Source organism: Triturus cristatus, chromosome 3_2 (genome assembly GCF_964204655.1).
Source record: "Triturus cristatus chromosome 3_2, aTriCri1.1, whole genome shotgun sequence".
Lineage (NCBI taxonomy): Eukaryota > Metazoa > Chordata > Amphibia > Caudata > Salamandridae > Triturus > Triturus cristatus.
In genome coordinates this window covers 68,631,952-68,653,013 of record NC_140584.1, presented here as the reverse complement: position 1 = coordinate 68,653,013, position 21,062 = coordinate 68,631,952, and the positions used below count along the sequence as shown (strand labels likewise).

Below are 21,062 nucleotides of genomic sequence, written 5' to 3'. Positions count from 1 at the left end.
ATAACCATAGGTTTCACACACGTTATAGTTAGGAATTAGCATTTAAAAAACCTTAGAAATTCAGTGAAAAAAACCATAGGTTTCACACATGTTATAGTTAACTGGACATTTTACTCGTAAAAAACCATTGAAATTGCCCCGTTATAGGTAGTTCAGCTAACTATAACTCGCGCGCCCGCAATGCACTGCTGATGACGTCACATATTACATCACTCATGACATGGTCAGTGACATCACTCATGACATCACTGATGACATCTCAAATGACATCACTGATGACATCACTGATGACATCATCCTTGTGATAGAGTGGCAGACCTCCTCTTCCCCTAATATAACCTTTGATACACACAATCAAAAATAGAAATTAAAATTTTAAAAACAATGGACATACCAATACCAGTTACAACAACCTATACAGTAATTCTAAGATCCAAATACACATCCACTCATTCACCAACAGTCCTATACAGTCACTCATACATGTACTCACTCATCATATGTACTCATACACGTATACATCCTGTTACACAATGCCACTCATCCATAGAGGTACTCACACACATAGTTAGTCATGCTAATAAAGAATCAAACATACATTTACTTGCATATACAGTTATACACACACCACCACACTTACTTCTACGGAAACTTACACATACTTAGTCTTTTAAACAATCACTTATAGAAACACATACTTATTCATACAGGAACTCTTTCAATCTCTCACTCTCACATATACTCACATATATACACCAATAGTCACATATACTAGTTTAAAACATATGTAGTTACACATAAAGACACTATTGAGACAGTCATTCACTCACTAACACACCCATACATACACTCATCCACCCATACAGTCCTGCACACATGCTGTCTTCAACACATACAAACAATGAGTCACTCATTCATGCACCCATGCACTACGTAATACCCCTCACCGAACCAGACACTCACACTCATACTGATACTCAAAAAACCAACTAATAACCTATTTAGACACTCATGTAGCTACACACCAACCCATGCAGCCACTTATACACAAAGTGAGAGACTGATACAGATATTTACATATTTAAACATTACTCACTAAGCCATGTATTCACTAAGATACACTTAATCAGTCAGTAATACAATCAATTTTTCAAAAACAATTCATCCATTTAGACACTTATATACCCATTTATTCTTCCATCGACCTTGAGATATACATATATAAAACATATTTAATTTTCAGAAAAACACACATTCACTGGATGATGTCATCAGTGATGTCATCAGTGATGTCATTTGAGATGTCATCAGTGATGTCATGAGTGATGTCACTGACCATGTCATGAGTGATGTAATATGTGACGTCATCAGCAGTGCATTGCGGGCGCGCGAGTTATAGTTAGCTGAACTAACTATAACGGGGCAATTTCAATGGTTTTTTACGAGTAAAATGTCCAGTTAACTATAACATGTGTGAAACCTATGGTTTTTTTCACTGAATATATATATATATATATATATATATATATATACATATACATGTGTGAACTGTGTGCTACACAAATTGTGCACATCTTAGTGAATCAGCGTGAAGGAGGTCTGCAGGTACAATTTTGGAAACCCATGGCCTGTACATGTGCACAAGCTGGAGATGAGATTACTTTCCCACATAGCAAAAGTTTATTGTTGACATTCATGAGACTGGTAGGAGGGGACCTAGACACCGAAGTGGGTAAAAGGAGACAAACTCTACTTAGAAATTAAACGAGGTCCAATTTCTGAAGAGAACTGCTGATTAGTCCCCATAACTACTGTCAATTGAGAATTCGTAGGGGTCAATCAAAAATAGAAATTAAAATTTTAAAAACAATGGACATACCAATACCAGTTACAACAACCTATACAGTAATTCTAAGATCCAAATACACATCCACTCATTCACCAACAGTCCTATACAGTCACTCATACATGTACTCACTCATCATATGTACTCATACACGTATACATCCTGTTACACAATGCCACTCATCCATAGAGGTACTCACACACATAGTTAGTCATGCTAATAAAGAATCAAACATACATTTACTTGCATATACAGTTATACACACACCACCACACTTACTTCTACGGAAACTTACACATACTTAGTCTTTTAAACAATCACTTATAGAAACACATACTTATTCATACAGGAACTCTTTCAATCTCTCACTCTCACATATACTCACATATATACACCAATAGTCACATATACTAGTTTAAAACATATGTAGTTACACATAAAGACACTATTGAGACAGTCATTCACTCACTAACACACCCATACATACACTCATCCACCCATACAGTCCTGCACACATGCTGTCTTCAACACATACAAACAATGAGTCACTCATTCATGCACCCATGCACTACGTAATACCCCTCACCGAACCAGACACTCACACTCATACTGATACTCAAAAAACCAACTAATAACCTATTTAGACACTCATGTAGCTACACACCAACCCATGCAGCCACTTATACACAAAGTGAGAGACTGATACAGATATTTACATATTTAAACATTACTCACTAAGCCATGTATTCACTAAGATACACTTAATCAGTCAGTAATACAATCAATTTTTCAAAAACAATTCATCCATTTAGACACTTATATACCCATTTATTCTTCCATCGACCTTGAGATATACATATATAAAACATATTTAATTTTCAGAAAAACACACATTCACTGGATGATGTCATCAGTGATGTCATCAGTGATGTCATTTGAGATGTCATCAGTGATGTCATGAGTGATGTCACTGACCATGTCATGAGTGATGTAATATGTGACGTCATCAGCAGTGCATTGCGGGCGCGCGAGTTATAGTTAGCTGAACTAACTATAACGGGGCAATTTCAATGGTTTTTTACGAGTAAAATGTCCAGTTAACTATAACATGTGTGAAACCTATGGTTTTTTTCACTGAATATATATATATATATATATATATATATATATACATATACATGTGTGAACTGTGTGCTACACAAATTGTGCACATCTTAGTGAATCAGCGTGAAGGAGGTCTGCAGGTACAATTTTGGAAACCCATGGCCTGTACATGTGCACAATCTGGAGATGAGATTACTTTCCCACATAGCAAAAGTTTATTGTTGACATTCATGAGACTAGAGGGAGGGGACCTAGACACCGAAGTGGGTAAAAGGAGACAAACTCTACTTAGAAATTAAACGAGGTCCAATTTCTGAAGAGAACTGCTGATTAGTCCCCATAACTACTGTCAATTGAGAATTCGTAGGGGTCAAGGGTGGGACTGAAATTAATGTTGTCAGAGTGTGATAGGTCCTTTAAAAAGGGGTCGGCCTTTTTTATCTCTGTTCCAGGTCATTACTAGATGTGGCTATGACAGCCAGGTGCAGAAGGTTCACACCTCTTTGTACCTCTGTTGTGGGTACTCCAACTTGTAGTCGACTCTTCTGTGAGAATCATTATTCTAGACAAAGGCTGAGTCTGGCACACAAAAAGAACCACCCACACTAGGTCTGGAAGCATAGGCACAGAATGAACATTGGCTGCCCGCTGTACCTGTATAAGACCTGGAGCTGTTGACCATCTGATTTCCAGTTCCAAGTTCTCTTCAATCAAGGGTGCTCTGTAAAGTGTTTTACAGGGTACTTAGTGCACTATTGCGCAATCAGAGCTGGTGTCTTCATGCAGGGAAGTCACCTGGAGTCTTATCTGAAAGAAGAGCTGTTTCTTGTCCTCTAACTCCTGGAGGATCCTTCTAAAAGAATAGGGAAGCATGAGGCAAACCTGCAGGAGGAGCAGACTGCAGCATGGGAAAGAGCAGCTGACCCTGGTGGAGGGAGAACATCTGGCAGGGTCTCATGGAAGTGAGACTGTGTGCTCCAAGCTTGCAGCCCGTTACTATCACCGAAGCAGAGGATTTGAAGCATTGCTGAAGTGTGTGGCATGGATTGCGATGTCAACCTTCTGTCGCAGCCATGGCATTGCCCCAAAATGTGCCAGAGCAGTCTGCACCAGTCAAAAAGATACTATGGCTAAAACAAGGCACTTGCAAGTGTGCCTAAACTGACTTTGTTTTTGCAGCTGTGGCAACGCCCCAGATGTGCTAGAGTGGTCTACACTTTTGCAGAACAGACCTGTGTAATATTAATGTGGCTAGCCTTGTGACACTTGCCCATGTGTCCATATGAGGTACGCCACAAGACGAGAACCTACTGCCTGGAAGCACTTGTAATTGTTTTTCTCAGTGACTGTTGAGAGGCTCAGGTACTTATAGAAAGTGCATCAGATCAGACTAAGCTGCTGCTACAGCACTAAAGTGCCATGAAGCAACTCAGCTGCCATCTCCAGACCTGCGTGAAGAAGCTAATTCCTTGTCTCACCCCAAGGAGGAACAAGCCGCTGAATCAAGGACTAACCCAGACCAGGAGGAAGATTGCCCTGCCACAACATGCTGGTCCATCAGGCCATCAATGCCATGTGCCAAGTACAGGGCTTCAATTAGAAGGATTAGATTCCTGCTGCTGCCTCCTGACACTGCTGCTGAGAAGCCTGTGTCTGCTCATAAATAGTGGAGCAGCCGCTGGAAGCACCTGCTGTTGGTTTGTTTTTTGAGCCACAAAAGGACCAGGACTGAAGAGTGAGAGGACAAACTGAGGCATAAAGCGGAACTAAATTGTTTATAAGACAAATGTTGAGAGACTGAGGGCCTACCAGGCCAATAGAGGGGGTGCCTCAGCTGTGCTGAAACCTACACTTAGACTAAGGGATGTGACAAGGAAGCCGAGAAGGCATCATCGCAAGAAGGCAGTAGTCCCGCGTCAGAGACTCTGAGTCTTGCTACTTTTTGTGCAGTGTGAAGTATTGAGCATTAGTGTGTATTAAATTACTTCTGTTTTAGAAAGATAACACTGGGTTGGATAATCATGTTATTGCACTGTTGAGTGTCTGTTAAATGCTGAGCATGTTGTACTGCAACAATAACCTCTCTGAGAAGCCTGTGACTGCACATTATCGCTACCAATGAGAGTGAAGTGCTGGAGGCTTTGTACTTGGCCCAGTATACACAGCCATAGTAGGAGTGCCCAAGGGACATCAGAGACAATTGACCCCAGCATCCATGGCTGTGGCCCAGATTGCCCCTTGGCCTCTCAAACGGAGTCTGATAAAGGCCACCCATTGTAGACTTTCATATCTGCCTTCTCCAGCTTGGGGTAGGATTTTATCCTCCAAAATTCAATGGCCTGTATGTCGTTTAGAGACACACTACTGTCTAGCACAAACAATGTAACCTGACTTCCCATAATGAGATTTAGTTACAGCTATTTTCTCCTGGCTGGTTATTTATTCATCACCATAAACAGGTATTTGTCACTCACATGAATATAATGCATGAATATCCTGACACTCCAATGAAATCATCAACTCATCTCGCCATTCTGCCCATCTGGGATCCATACAGTTGCCAGGGATCATTATAAACTACTCAGAGGACTAGTTTTGAGTCAACTTCATTGTATGCATTGTTTGTGAGCTGTGTGTGCTTCTATTTGTTTGGATATTTATAGGGAGGTTCTTTGGCCACATGTTTGTAGTTTGTTGGGATGCCGTTTTACTCCTGTTTATTTGTTGTCTTGTGTTTCATTATGTTTGTCTCTGCTGCCTGGTTTTAAAATTGCCCCTATAGCCACCTCTGTGGAGTGCCTGACTTCAAGATGGCTGTCACACTTTCTATTTCGATCTTGTTGCTGAAAATGGGTGACAACTTCCTGGCTCTTTATTTAAATGGCGTCTATCATAGGGCTTTTGCCCTTTTTTAAGATGGCCATCCCTAATTTGCAGGTCTCAACTGACCTTTTCTGTGGCAGTTGTCTTTCCTTCTCTAAAAAAAACTGCCGCTCTCCTAGGTTCACGCTTGTTTTGAGGTGCCTCCCGCCTCCAGCAGTGTGAGGCGCTGCTGCTTTCACCTATTGTTGGCTCAGGGCACTCTGCTCTTTGCTGTTGGCCCCCTCTGTGTGTGCTGATGATTTCAGACACTCCCCTACAGAGCAAATAGGCTCCTTTTGCTGCTGCTTTTGTGCCTGTATACTCTAGTGACTTTTATCTAAACTAGCACTCAGGGCAGTCTTAACAGCATTATAGGCCCCGGGACAAAGAAGTGTACTGGGCACTGCCTACACAACCACTCAGAGGAATAAAAATGTTTAAGGGAAAATCAGTGTCAAATTCTGGTCCGCATGGGGCCCCTATGCTTGTGGGGCCCCCGAGCAATTGCCCAGTAAGCCCATGCGTTAAGACGGCACTGCTCGCATTTCTTTGAAGCATTTCACTTGTTCTTGCAGCTTCTTGAGCAGGGTGAGTAGATGCCCATCACTGCTCTTGGAGTCATGTGGATTCAACCTTTGTTGTCAATTATTGTGCTGTTCAATGGGACACACACGCAACACAGGACCAACGAGGTATGTGTAGCTCTCTTTATTCCAATAGGGAGATCATAAAAACACAAGTGTCCCAGTCACTTGTTAATCCCTGTATTGATTCCTCTTCCTATCCTCCACTGCCTTTGCCCCAGAGTCCACCTTATTTTCTCACCTGGCCCTGTTATTCCCTAACAATGGTGTTTTCTTACCAACTGGTGGACTAATTTGGTGGTTGCCCCTTAGTCCAATCTTCTTTGCACCATTACACTGTTTATATGCAGAGTCAGCCTCAATCACTGCAACCATTAGTCCTGACTCTCTGGTGTCTCTTTATGACAAACACAAAGGACAATCTTTCATTTTGTAGATATTAACCCTATCATTTCTAAAATTATATAGACGGGTCAAAAATACTATCTCTGCAAAACCGAAGAACCTCTATTATGTCTTATATTCATCATTGCATTGGAAAGTGCCTTTGGCAGGGTTGGGGTATTTCTACATTCAGCTATGCAGGGACTTCTTTCACATGTATGTTTTTTTCTTAAAAAAAAAAAAAAGAACAATGCCACTCTCCCCCTGTCAAAGCCTCACTTTCTCAACAGCGCACATAAAAAGCCTATTGAAAGAACAAAAAACCTTACTTTGATGAATTTTTACACACTACTCTTCTAACTCGGGTAAGTACTCTATTTAACTCGTAACGCTGTCTCTTTTACACTTCCATGTCTCTTCATGATTGTCTTCAACATTTATCCATCTGTGCAATGTCTCTTTTCTAATTCTACGCTCAGCAACTCTCTAATGTCCATAAGACTGGAAGGGGGGGGGGGGGGGGGGGGGTGCGTGACCTTCAGCTTTCCTGACAATCATGCCAACATTTTACAAACAAAAAGAGAGAGAGAATAAAAATCTCAGGTGAAATCCGACAGACACCTCACCATATCCGACTGAAAGCAGCTGCACCCCACTATTCATCAGAAAATACATTAGGGGTGTGTTACGTCCCAAATAGCCCCCCTGAAGCTGCACCCTCGTTTATCAGGTTAATCAACTCACAGGACTCCCTTTTACTACATGATGGTTTTTTTCAGCCTGAGGTGCATCCCTTTCTGTCCTGTCCCTTTTTGGGTCTCTCGCTCTGCTTCTTCTACTCAGCAGTGCCGCTTTCTTCAAGAATCACAATCTCAGCGTGGAATCTTTGTCAACCCTACATACAGTCTCTCTCTCTCCCCACTTCTTGATCTGGTTTTGTTTTTAAAAAAAATTCTCTTTCAAGTTAAGTCCATGTACCTTTGGGGTCTGGTCTCCATCTCCTATAACACTACTAGATGTGCTCTGCAACAGGCCTGTATCCTCCAACCCTCAGCAGTCTCCCCCCCCCGCCCCCCTCTTCTTTCACTTTCTTCGAATACTGCCATCCCCGCCCCCACACTTACCATCAGTCTCCTTGTTACCCTCCCCACTGCAGAACTGTCCTGCTGGGCATTGTTTGCATGCAGCCAGAGAGAGTGCCCCCTCCATGGAATTCAGGGTTCCTTGAGGGCAGGGAAGTGGGGAAGCAGTCTGTGCTGGGCAGAAGAATCCTGGGAAGACAAAGATTCACTGTCATTGATCAGCCTTTATTTGTGTTAAGTTTGACACTTTGTCTTAGGAGTTATTATCTTTGAGATGAATGAGGTCAGTAGTTCTTAATTTGTATAAGAAAAAAGAACAACTTGTGCCAGGGCCAATGTTTTTCTTAAAAGGCAATGCTGGGGTTCCCAAATGTCTGAGTCTGAATTAAAAAGGGCACCTAGTCGTGATTCCACCTAATGTCTCTTTCTTCCACCACCCTCTATTGTCGGGAAACAATGTTTGCATCGCGGATTTTACTCAGCGATTCAAACACAACGTGGTTGTTACAACAACCGCGTTGTCTCAACGCACTACCTTTACAACGCAAGTAGTTACAATGACTTGTGCTAGATGGCACTCTAGATTAAGGAATAGTATGATTTACTATTCCAACACTTTCCCTAGTGTTGCACACACTGGAGTTGGAATAGTAAATCATACTATTCATAAGTCCAGCACGCCATCTAGCGCAAGTCGTAACGACTTGCGTTGTAAAGGTAGTGCATTGTGACAACGCGGTCGTTGTAATGACCACGTTGTGTTTGTTTCACGGAGTAAAATCCGCAATGTTAAGAGAGATATTCAATATTGTCTGTCTCTTTATCTCACTCTGACAAGTTCTTTTTAATCGCTCCTCTATTCCTTTGTTAACCTTTTCATATATTTCTTTCTTTCTTTGTCCTCATTTGTCCCTTTTCCACATTTTTCTCTCATGTTCTTGGTCAAAGTCCTATAATGAAAAATAAGTGCTGATGCCCACCACTTGCAACTATTGGCACAAATTAGCCACTGCAAGTAAGACCACTTCCGTAACATCTAAAAAATTGCCAACAGCACCATAAAGGTATGTGGGAATTATCTGGATCCCTTTGCCTACGCACACTTAGAGAAAATGATTGGGAATCTCCAGAACATATCAAGGATGTTTACTAAAGACCCCAGATGCCCTTCAGAAAATATGATTTGCACTTGAAAATCACTGAGTACATCAGGTGGCCCTAGAGCACTCTGGAGTTCATGAACTACGTAATAATGGAGAAGACCACATTTAAAGATTAATAGAGTGGCTTTCAGATAAAGAGAAAGACAGGTGCAGATAGTAGTGGCGGCTTCTCCGCCTAGGCGGAGGAGAGTCGCCCCACTGCTTAAAGGCAGAAAATGAAAAATAAAATATTAAAACATCTTTTAATATCATGTTGTTTTTGATCGACTCAGCCGAGTTTGCTGAGTTCACTGAGTCTGGGGCAGGGCCAGGTTGCAGCATCACCAGCAGGGGGAGGAGGAGCAGTGGCCACTAAAAGTGCACATGTCACTTCGGCCGGCCGTCCACGGCCCGCCAAACCAACATGCGCACTTGGATATCTCCAGGCTATTCATTGGAGATATCTGCAGGGCTAAGGAGCACAGGTTTCCAGTCCCTGCCGGAGTGTGAAACCAGCCAGCTCCGTTCAGTCCCAGTGCTTCTCTCATACTGGGAGTAATAGCATGAGAGAAGCGCTAGCATGGTGTCGTGAGCTGGGAGCCTGTGCTCATGGGAACTGCATTGCCCGGAGCAGCGAGGCACGGTGCGGGTGCAGATGGTAAGTGTATATTTATTTATTTTTTCTTTATTTTTCCCTGCGATGCCCCTGCACTGCCCCACCACGTAGAATGAGCAGCAGCCACGACTGACAGGCAAAAAATCATAACCACTAGTGAAACATTTCTGGCCCCGGCTAAACTGATGCATTATTATTATTATGATATATTAAATATATAATCTTATCCCTACAACTAGTTAGGCCGATGACTCATATACTGACATGCACATTCTATGACAATAACATTGTTTGGAATGATTTTATATTAATCTGTTCAAAATGGAAAGCGAGAAATACTAGGTTCACTTTGTGCAAACAGATCCTTTGCATTATGCTGTTGGCAAGACTCAAGATTGCTGGGAAAAAAACCTCCAATTAAACTAAGGGAAGACACTAAATCTCAGGTCTACCTTTTCCTGACGCCATCTGAGACTCTTTCGGGCTACATAAATGGGGAGAGATACACAGATGACAGACAGACAGATAGATAGGCAGACTTAATAAATAAACGTTGGTATTTACATTCATTTTTCATTGGATTTTCCTAACATTTAAATATTGGTTAAGAGATCAGCTGAGTACAGAAGCGGACATTATTAAACAAGATACTGGGGCAGTGAATGGAGACTGGAGAGTATCCCATGTGGCTAATGTGGTTAGCACACACTACTGTCCTGGAGCCACTAAGACTGTTCAAGGTAAGCAAGTGACTCTATTCAGTCACACGACTCTCTAGTAGTTCCAACATCGAGCACTCCAAATCTAGGGGTCAGAAATGAGGGTAGGAGAAAAATTGGCTCCGCCGGTAGGAGTTGGCAGAGTTTGCCCACACAACGTTCCTGCAAAACTCTGCCAACTGCCGCGTGGCAGAGCTTTTTCTCGCACGCAGCTTGGCAACATTAGGTTGGCAAGCATGAGCAAGAATCTGTGTTCTCTAGAATGATTTTCAGGTGCAAGAATGCCTCCCAGTGAGATCTCTCAATGCGGGTAATTGAGGCAGGTCCCAACCATTTGCAGTGAGAAAGCTGCTGCTCGAGTAAAAAATCTACTCGAGTGGCTCAAAAAAGCAGCACCCTCTGGTGCATCGTGTGGTGCCATTCATGCTGATTTTACAGTGTGGAACAAGTCCCTATCGCAGAAAATCAGCGTGACCAGCGCAACATGTCAAATGACACCCACTTGTGGAACTCTGCAGAATCTTGCCGAGTTTTTATGTAACTCCACGGATATCCGTGGATTGAAACTCTGCAAGTTCCACCCACCCCTAGTCAGAAAGTGAAGTACACCTTGATAAAGTATATAACACTCAAATGCAATGTCTAGAAAGTGCTACATCTTCAAAGAATACAAATGTCATTCACAGCTAAACAGAACGACCTTTAAAAATTATGATACTCGGTGGTAATCAGAAGATGACTCGCCTTTTCTGACTGAAGCAGGACTCTGAATATGTGTATAGCATTTTCGAACTAGGCACTCAATTATTTAATATTAAAGTGCTATTGTTATTATTTTCAGCTGCTCTCAGGTGAACTTGTAAGACTTCAGAACTCATTAGGTATATACTACAGGGTTTATGAGCTTAGGGTCTATTTACAAAGGCATTTGGGAGTAAGTGAAGTAGTACTCCTGTAGTGCTCTTTGACATACTCCTACGTGAGCTTCTAAATAGGTCCAAAAACATGAACATGGGAAAAAAGGGAACATTCAGGAAACAAAAAAGTACAAATACTACAAAGAGAAAGGACGGAGTCCTCTTTGCACTTTTGCTACTAGGGAGTTGGGCGTTTTGAGCCACTTCACAAAGGCATGTAAGAGGAGTCTGTAATACACATATTGATTGTGGTTTAAATAGACATTTTAATCCCTGTAGCGCTTTTCTCAAGTCCTTAGGGGGCAGCCAGGAGAAGGAAGGCCCAGAGAACGACATTTTGCCTGGCATATCACCATTATTGTGGAGTTTATTTATACTACTTGTTTAAGTCAATTCCTGTATATTTCACTGATTCCTTTTCATCTAAGATCACTGTATTCTTGCAATTAACAAATGTTTTCATCATTGATCACATTTTGCATGAAAATCTTTTGCAAAATGTATTTTCTGTTCTTGTTATGAACATACATGAATCAATAAATGATTCCCCTTTAAAAACATTTGGTATGAAACTGCTTTGCGAAATGGGGGCCTTTTGATGATTTGAAGGCATTGAAATTGTGTACAAAATTAGTACCTTCAGTACTTACAAACATTCATCTCTCTCATAATATGGGAGCACAGTTGAAAAATATCACCATGTGTATTGGTGGAAGGGAGCTTAAATTGCGTGGCAGTTGAGATAGGCAAATTTGGAATGTGCCTCTTCCTCACAGGGCCGGCATTAGGGCAGTGCGACTGGTGCGGTCGCACTGGGCGCTGACCTGAGGGTGGGCGCTGTGTTCAGTAATAATTTATGATTGGAGAAATGAGGGGCACTTCTGTCCAGTGGTAGTGAAAGAATCCGAGGAGGCGGTCATAAGGTGTGGGGCGTCAAAAATGGTTGTCGCACCGGACGCCACCAGCACTAAAACCAGTCCTGCTTCCTCACCCCAGCACTCGCCACAAGTCTCCCTCTTGGGTACTGAAAATGTGAGATGGGCATGGAAAGTATGAGCATCCGTACCATAGCATAAATGTACCCAATCTTTCCTGTAGCCCACGCTGCCTCCTTCCCTACATCGTCCACTTTTTTCTCTCCATATTGAATGTGACATGAGTGTAAGTTGGAGCTGCACTCATCTTTCTTGGTTCTCTGAAAAACTGCCAGGTGACTTCCACAAGGCTGGCCCCACATTAAAGCAATCGGGATGCTTGTTCCTTATCTTGGCGCCATAAATGGTTCGAAGAGGGTGCCAGACTGCAAGAAATGATTTAGGGAAGCAGTGCCAAAATGACAAAATATAGGTTCATTAAAGGATCTCAAAATCCTTGCACCGAAGCTGGGCAGCTTTATTTTCAAGTACCGTGAAGCCCCCAGGTAGTGGTGCCCCACCTGGATCATAACAGTGGAAAGCAAGCCCCAATTGTCCCTGCCAGGCAAATGTCCTTTGACGCTCAATCCTGAAGACTAAATCGATTCCCATTTTGATTTCTGTTCAGAAGTCTTGTGAATCCCCATTCTTGCATCCTGAGATTCTGATGCATCTATCGGAGTAACCACCACTTTCACCTAATAGCCTGCCAAATCCTACCTGCGGTGACAACATGTCAGTGTAACTGAATATCGTGTACTAACCTTCAAGGCATTTTTCAAATACTGGTCACTCAACCTTGTGACCAAAATCTGTTTCATTTTAATGTGCCTCCACTTCTTTTGCACATACGTTTTGGTTGGGAACAGGCGAAGCCGCTCCCTGTTAATTCTACACTCTGTCTTTAAACAATGTTCACACAGGGTTAAGCACAGACTATTTTTGTTTTGGTTTATTTTCTCACTCAGAATTTCTACATCTCAAACTTGTCTTCTCATTCAGGTGCAGTTTCCATAGAGGAAAATTCACAAAATACTCTTATTACTCTTAGAAAGGGCCGGCTTTAGGGCGGTGCGACTGTTGCGGCCGCACTGGGCACAGACCTGGAAGGAAGGGGGGGTCATTGACCTCAGGGAAGGCACTGTGTTTAGCGTCAATTTATGATTTAAAAGCACAGATTTCCTTAAGCATCCATCTTTTAGGCAGCAATAAAAATGTCAAGATAACTCTTGTGATTAACATTCCTGCTAGTGAAAGAGATCTGAGTTTTGTGTAGCGACAGTTTTGACTCACCATAAATTAGAGCAGAGGGTTAATATGCCTGCTGCAAAGAACAGATCTGTATTTTGAGTGCATAGCTGAATGATTTAGTAAAGCCAGCCTTTACCGGCATTTTAGAACAAATGAAATGTATGTGAGACAGGGGCTTTTGAAGAGATGAGATTCACTTTTATCGGTGGTAGTGAGGGAATCCAAGGAGGAGGTAATTGGGAGGAAGGCGCTAAAAAAGATTTCTGCACCCAGCACCACCAGTGCTAAAGCCAGCCCTGCTGTTACATATATAAGATCGAACATCATCCATGTCTCTAGAAGGATTAGGTCCCCTTATTGGCTGCCCTCATATGGCCTACTCCATGCAATATGCTTTTCCGCAGGGACACTGAGCCCTTATAAATGTTATTGGTCTTCTGTCCTCTGGTATTTCCTAAAGCATACAGTCTACTATGAATTTTAAGACCTCTGTCTTTTCAAGGCCTGAGGAAAGATAAGATGCCTCTCTTAATAACAACTTTACTTCCTAATCCTCAGTTAGCACTTGGGCGCCCTGGACTCCTCCTTGATGCACTTAGTCCCCCTTCACTAATCATTTACAAGTTCCACTTACACTCTATGATCAGTCAACACTCGGCTGCCTCTTGAAACAGTGGCACCTGATTGGATCCTGTGAGTCCACCCAGAGGCCTAAGTGTTTGGGATTCCACTTTCACCACTGATGAACCACAACTCTGAGCGTTTGGTTGAGCTGGGTCATTCATGACTCAGGCAGCCTGGGACACATTCCATACTAATGCTGGGATGGGGTAACGCTATACAGCTAACACTAACCTGGACTCCATTGAGGTACTCTTTATAGGACCAGTTGTCCTGCCCTCCTCCTTCTCTCAGATCTACTCAACAACTCCACGACTCCCTGCCGGGGAACTGAAGCCAACCTGAACATTCTATCCATGACGTCACAGAGGCTGCTGTTTCACGCAGAGTCACATGATCACATTCTCACTGCAAACATCCTCGCAGTCTTAAAGAGATGAAACACACAAAGGAGGGCCTCGCTCTGCTGTAACCCATGCATATAAAATCCAAATTTCTGACTGGGGTTAGATAGGGATCCTTTGCCTGCAGCAGGACCGAGTGAGTTGAGACTGAGCTGTAAAAATCAGAGTGTGGTCAATATGTCTCAGTAGAGGCAGCCCTTCTTCCCCTCAAATTCAACCGAAAATAGAAAATTTACAGGCATTATGAAATCTCAAAAGTTCAATAGTAAGAATCTAATTAATGTAAAGCATTTTTATTTTTAGTATGCATGTTTCATCAGTTCTATTTTCATGCATTTTTATTTTTAGTATGCATGTTTCATCAGTTCTATTTTCATTTCTGAAATATAACACTTTAGCTGATTTGTCGGAATCGGCTCAGTATGGAGGGGATGCTACCGGGTAATGCAATAGCACCACAATAGCATTTTTGACAGAGGGGATGTAGCAGCTGCACAAAAAAATAAAGTGGTGTAGCAATAACAAGAACCAAACGAAAAGAGTTTACAGAAAGGCTATATGCCATCTTCACCTTCAAATCCAGAACAATTTTTCTGAAAGGTCATTCCCAACTTTTGACTGATACTAGCAATTTTCATTCCTTCCTGCTGTTCCATTACACCCCCTTTTAATTTTTTTCCCCACCAGACACCTCCATCTCATCCACGGTACACAGCAAGTAAGAGTTCTACTTGCTGAGAGAGTCTGCTGACGGTTAATTCGATCCATGCCTACATAATTATGTGCCATCTGGTCCGTTCAAGATGCTGGTACCACAAGAACGGCCTGTTAGCTGATTGTATGGCCTAATTTTACAATTTTTATTATTCTATTTATACACACTATATACAGCAGAGAGACTCGCAACTTTGGTCCTGAGAAACGCCTTGAACTATAAAGTCATATACGGCAGAAACATGTTGACCACAAGATAGGGTAATATCCATATCCCTATTTCACTACGCTTTTAATTTGTATCCATTGGGGCACTTGAATAAAAATTTTCGCCACTTTTTCTTTTGCACTCTACCCCCATAGGTAGTAGTACTACACGTGCTATAGAACACCCCTGCTCCTTTCCTACGGAAGAGTCGTAGCCCACACTGTGTACCTTGCGGTCCCAGTGTGCGGAGGGGATCCTATGATGAAGCATGTCACCCTAGGCAGAGGTCTTCAATCTGTGGGGCGCGACCCCCAGGGGGGCCGTGGAGTCCTGGGAAGGGGGTCGGGAAATTTCCAGGCCTCAGTTCTGCCTGGAATCTAAAATATGTGCTCTTCCTTGAGGAAACCGAAACCATTCCAGTGTTTAAAATGCTTCAGCTGAAGTTAAATGAGTCTCCTGTGCTGTGAAAGGAAGAGGCTGGGCAAACAGGTAAAACAATCCTTCATGCCAGGTTGCCTGAATTAAATGCAATTGTGTCTTATGAGTTAATCTGCAAATGTAAAGGGTGCTTGAGAGCGATTCTGGCCTTAATTGCTTTGTGATGGCAAAGATTTGGTTTTGTTTTGAGTGGTAGTAGGAAGAGTTCACAACTGTGCTGTGAAGTGCATGCTTTTAACCATAATTTACACAGCACTTAGTACCCTTAAACGGTGCTGAAGGGACAGTTATGCAAAAGAAATGCATCACTTATGGTCCGGTATTACTAAAATTAACCTTTTTGGAAGTTCCATTTTATCCTAAAACTATTTGTAGTTTGTAGCAGTCTATCTTATAATGTGTGTAATGCAAAAATAAAATAACTATTTACACATTCACAGTGCTTTCTGTCCCAGACTGTGACCTCGTAGCACTAAAAATACACAAGTCACTATTCTTCACTGCACCAACCAGATTTAATTCTGTGGCTCTCTGGTTACACACAGACCTCTGCAGTGCATTAACTATTAACGGTTTCATAATGTACTGCAGTGCATTTACCACTCAGTAACAACTTTTAAAATGTTATTTTTCATTTAAGCTACCTATTATTTTATATGTACCTACCTCATTGTGAAAGACCTAAAAAAACCAGCAAAATATTTTGGGGCTGATTCATGAAAGGCTTGTGCTGCCGGAGCGTCACTTTTTTTTAAGCTCTGATGGCACAAGCGTCTCTATCATATCTATGAGGCAATAAAAAGTCACCCTGCATGGCTTTACATGGCCTCATAGATATGGAGTAAGACAAAGCAGCACAAGTCGCTGCCTTGCCTTAGTCTGTCAAGTAGGTGTTACATGGGCATTGTGGTGGGTGTTCCCACACAACACCCATTTCTCCTCTTTTTTTTATACTTTCCATATGTGTTGTATTCTGCAGCTCATACAGAAAGAGGAAAACGCATCATGGGATTGTTTTTGTACAGAAAGGTGCCCCTTCCTGCACAAAAACAATCCTGCCTACATTGGCACTGGGCAGCAATTTGTGCGTCAACGCAGGGGGAAAGGACAGGAATGCACAGTATTTCATAAATAAGGTGCATTCCTGCCCTTTAACATTGGCATAGGCAAGCGCAGCAAGAAGACTTGCGGCGTTGCCCTATGCCAATTCCTCATAAATGAGGCCCTTTGTTTTTAGCCACACCTTTGACAACACTTCCACACTCACTGACCTTTGATGTGATAAACACTGTTTAATAATATTTCCCCACTGTAAAAATGATTTACTATGGAAATTGGGGGCGTTTATGGTTGTCGATAGTTGTCAATGATGAGTACCAAGTTCTAGTAATTTTTGTCAGGAGGGAGTCCTTACGCCTAAAAAATCTTGACAGGGGGATCTCAGCATCAAAAAGTTTGAATACCTCTCCCCTAGGGTGAGTGAGGGTTCTCGTCCGAACATAAACAGTGCGCCACATTCTCTTACATTTCTTTACCTTTTCTACCCTCATACATAGTGTGGGTTGATTCCCATTTTAATCAAAGATGTCCTGCCCTTTGTGTAAATGATGCAGAGTGCCTGGGGCTTCTTGTGACCGCCAACACAATGATGGTGATGTTTACATTGCTATGAAATTGCTAGTAGTACACCAAAATATCTGATGATGTTTGGAATCTTTTTATTAGATTGCATGATAACACATCATTTGGGGCTGGAAACCTTCTGGGATGCACCAGAGGCCCCCACATCTGTTTCCAAAACATCAATGAAAGTGGCTTATTGGCAGATGGTACAACTGAAAGTTATAGCCAGTAGGAGAGGTACCTTGACCTTGGATTTTCTGGAGTTCAAGCTGTTTCCTAGCTACGAGGACACGATCAACAAGATCACCCCTACTCTGGCTAGGAAACAGTTTTTACAATTTAGATATCAGACCCTACCCATTATGTCCTTCTGTGACAAGTGGGCAAACGTGGACCACCAGAGAACAGAGTGCCCAGCATGCAAGGGACCTCTAGAAGATTTACACGACTTTTTATATTTTTGTCCAGCATACAACGTTCAGAGAAGAAAATGGCTACTACCCTTATGCAGATCGCTAGATGTTAGGAGTTACCTGGTTGCTACCAGGATCCTAAGATCTGACACCTCCGGGTTGGTGGTGTTTGGGGTAGCAAGTTACCTCCGGGCAGCCTGGATATGGAGATAAAGAGGCTGGAACACCATAGGAGAGCCACCAAGGGAGGCTAGGAGGTCTTCAATTGTGCAAAGAAAGCCAGGTCGCTGCCAAGGGGAATAATTTATTGGGTAGGCGTGTGAAATTCATTTAATAACTCTAAATGTTCCTTTTGAAGGAATGTCCTAAACAGCAGAATTTTATCTTTCTAACCTAATCCATCATGTACTGTTCATTATCGATTTTCAGTACTTCTTCTATTTTTTAAGGTGTCTCCAACACTGTTTTATCGCAAAATCTTTCAAGAATTGTAATCTTATTCGTTATCCGAGATATTAAATACATTGCACTATGCCCTTTATTTCTTTGTGATGGCCAGTGGATTTAAGTCTCCTCCTACGGGTATGGAATAACGGACCCATTAGGAGCCATTTTAGCGCTTTCTCTTCAGGGTTTTCCTTTTCTGGCAACTTGTCTTAGTATGTATTTTATTGAGGGCACTCAATTGGATCCATCAAACCATTTGTGCTAAAGGTCGCAATTTGTATTAGTTCAATTGCATTGCAGTAAAATGAGTTTTGTAATTTATTGTGTTTTTCAGTGTTTTGTATTTGTACACATTCGTATGTTTTTATGGTTTCTTCGAACCGAAATAAAGTTGTTTGATGATGATAACACATCATATCGTATTTTGGTTTCATAAATGTTCACCCACTCTCAAATCTTCCCTGCTCTGTGCTCCCCTTCTCTTCACTTTTTCCCAATGCGTCTTCTATTTTATTTCCATTTTTCATGCTTCTATTCTTTTACTCCGCATAACCACAAAACTGCATACATTTTTTGGGAAAAAGTACTTAACGTATTCGGAAAAAGTACTTAAACGTGTTAGTATATTGTTAATACCAGCAAAAATTCCCAATAAAATATTTTATTCTAAGATGACAGTCCATTTGTAATCAAAGTTTCATGTTAGTTAAATAAACAATAGGTTACCAATTTGAAGTGGTAAGATGCTGCTTGGGGAAGGCAGATGTTGTTGCACAAAGGATGTGGACATTTACCCTGGACTCTCTAAGAGGGTTCCCCGAGCACAAGTATAAATAGGATGGCAAGGAGAGTACAGCACATAATATTCTGATTGCTGCAATGGTGCTCTCAAGCAGGCGCGCAACACCCATTGGACTCAAAGGGCTTCAGCCCCCCCCCCCCCGTCGTGTGCGGCAGCCCGGGATGAGACACCTTCCCGGGCAAAAAAGCAACCGCACCCGAGCACTTCACAGGTCTTTAAACAACCATTTGCATGTTAATGAGGCCTTGCTGTTGTTTCACCCCTTCTAAGAGCCCCTGCAGCTCCACTCTGCCAATTGCTTAAAGTTCAGCCCCCCCCGAAATTTTTGCTCAGCCCCCCCCGAAATTTGGCTCTAGTTGCGACTCTGCTCTCAAGGATCAATGATTTATTTTAAGAGCAGGCATTCTGGTGGTCTGCATTCTAATTTAAGGGTGTGTGATCAAGAAGCCAAATGCTTATCAACTTTGCATATTTTTAGTTCAAATTTTCCACCTTCATACTTTGTCAAGCCAGTGATTTTTATTTTAGAGTGAACTAGGGGCACTTCATAGAGCACAAATGATCCAGCTACCACTCAAAATTGACATCTCGGCCTCTTTGCAGTTACTTACAGGCTCCCATAGGTAGCGCCTTCCTTGCCTGAGGAGACTTCTAGTAGTGCAAAAAAGAAACTATATCTGACGAGTGGTGGATGCTGTGATTCTCCGGTGATGAGCATGGCTAAGGGCCGCTCTTAGAAACAATGAGGAAGAAATTCCCTATAGCTTGAAATATCATTCAACAAGGGTCAGTAAAGCAAAAAAAAACACATACAGCAAGATTTCCAGACTTTGCCTGTCTTCACAATCAAAGTGTTAAGCTTCGCCTACCAAGACTTCATTCCACAACCTTTTCCTAGCAGGATGTGTTTTGTCTTTTTTTTGCCTACCCTCCATAATGATTTCATTGGCTCTTCCCCTAAAATGGGGATGTTCTGATCCAGTAATTCCCAATCGTACTTTGAATACCTCTGCTGCTTAAAGGGTGCTATGATCCAATCATTACCTCTCAATCTTAATCTTTCACAGGTTGTGCTGTAGAGTGGATATTCTGTTCCATTACTTCCTGAACTCACTGTCCTAGTTCTGCTGAATAGTGTATAGTGTGATGTAGTCCTTCCCAAATCCATACAGCTGGTTCTGCTGTGTAGTGGATACACTGATGGTGTACCTTGTACTCTCTCTTGCTGGCTTTGCTTGTATTAAGGGAGTTCTAGTACAATACTTACTATTGCCTTGATCTGGTTCCTAAATACTTTGGCTAGCAATAATTGTGGTTTATTGCTACATCACACATATAGCACACCTTGATTCATTGCTGCTCAGAGCTCTTACCTGGGGGGCATATCGCTGGCTCCACTGTAGCTGCATTTTCACAGCTTCTTCCCGCTGTACAGGGAAGGCACACACTGGCTCCCTGCATGGAGCTGAAAGTTCCTGGCTCACAAGGAAATTCCAGGCTAGTCCCACTGGGGCAGTAGAAACCAAAAGGGCATCGATAGCCATGGATCCCATCCGAAGGGCAAGGTGTAGTGCTTCTCTCCAGACACACAAATCTGCATACAATGAAAAACATGTCACTAAAAACTAAATCATTTCTTAAGAACATCGTAATTGTTGCAAATTGACCATTCTTCAGTTACTAATAGGTACCTACACAAGACATTAGAAAGTGAGACTGGCAGACAGCTGGTGCTCCAGGTAAAGACTTCTTTTGTGGGGGTCACACTTGGTTATCTGTAGGCATTCATTTTTGAGGACCAGGAAAGAGTACTTTTTATTTTAAAGAAAGCTCCATAATCCTTCATGGGAGAAGCAAAGGTGGAAGATTGGAATGTAGAGATTTTAGTAGTAAATGTGTAAGGGACACAGGGGAGTGAGAGGGAAGAGGGGAAAATCTACTAGTAAAGAGGGTGGAATTAGAGGAGAGTGA

The 21,062-nt window shown here is 42.2% G+C and overlaps 1 protein-coding gene across 1 annotated transcript in view; it reads right to left on the bottom strand.

Annotated features, from left to right (window-relative positions):
- The window catches only part of LOC146856812 (uncharacterized), a 1,211,343-nt gene extending 1,190,791 nt beyond the window's left edge, over positions 1 to 20,552 (bottom strand). The window contains exons 1-2 of the mRNA XM_085646995.1: positions 20,465 to 20,552; positions 7,905 to 8,051 (exon numbers count right to left, since the gene is read on the bottom strand). Coding sequence (XP_085503121.1) covers positions 7,905 to 8,051; positions 20,465 to 20,552 — 235 coding nt within the window. The remainder of the gene's footprint in view (positions 1 to 7,904; positions 8,052 to 20,464) is intronic.
- Positions 20,553 to 21,062: the final 510 nt, after the last annotated feature.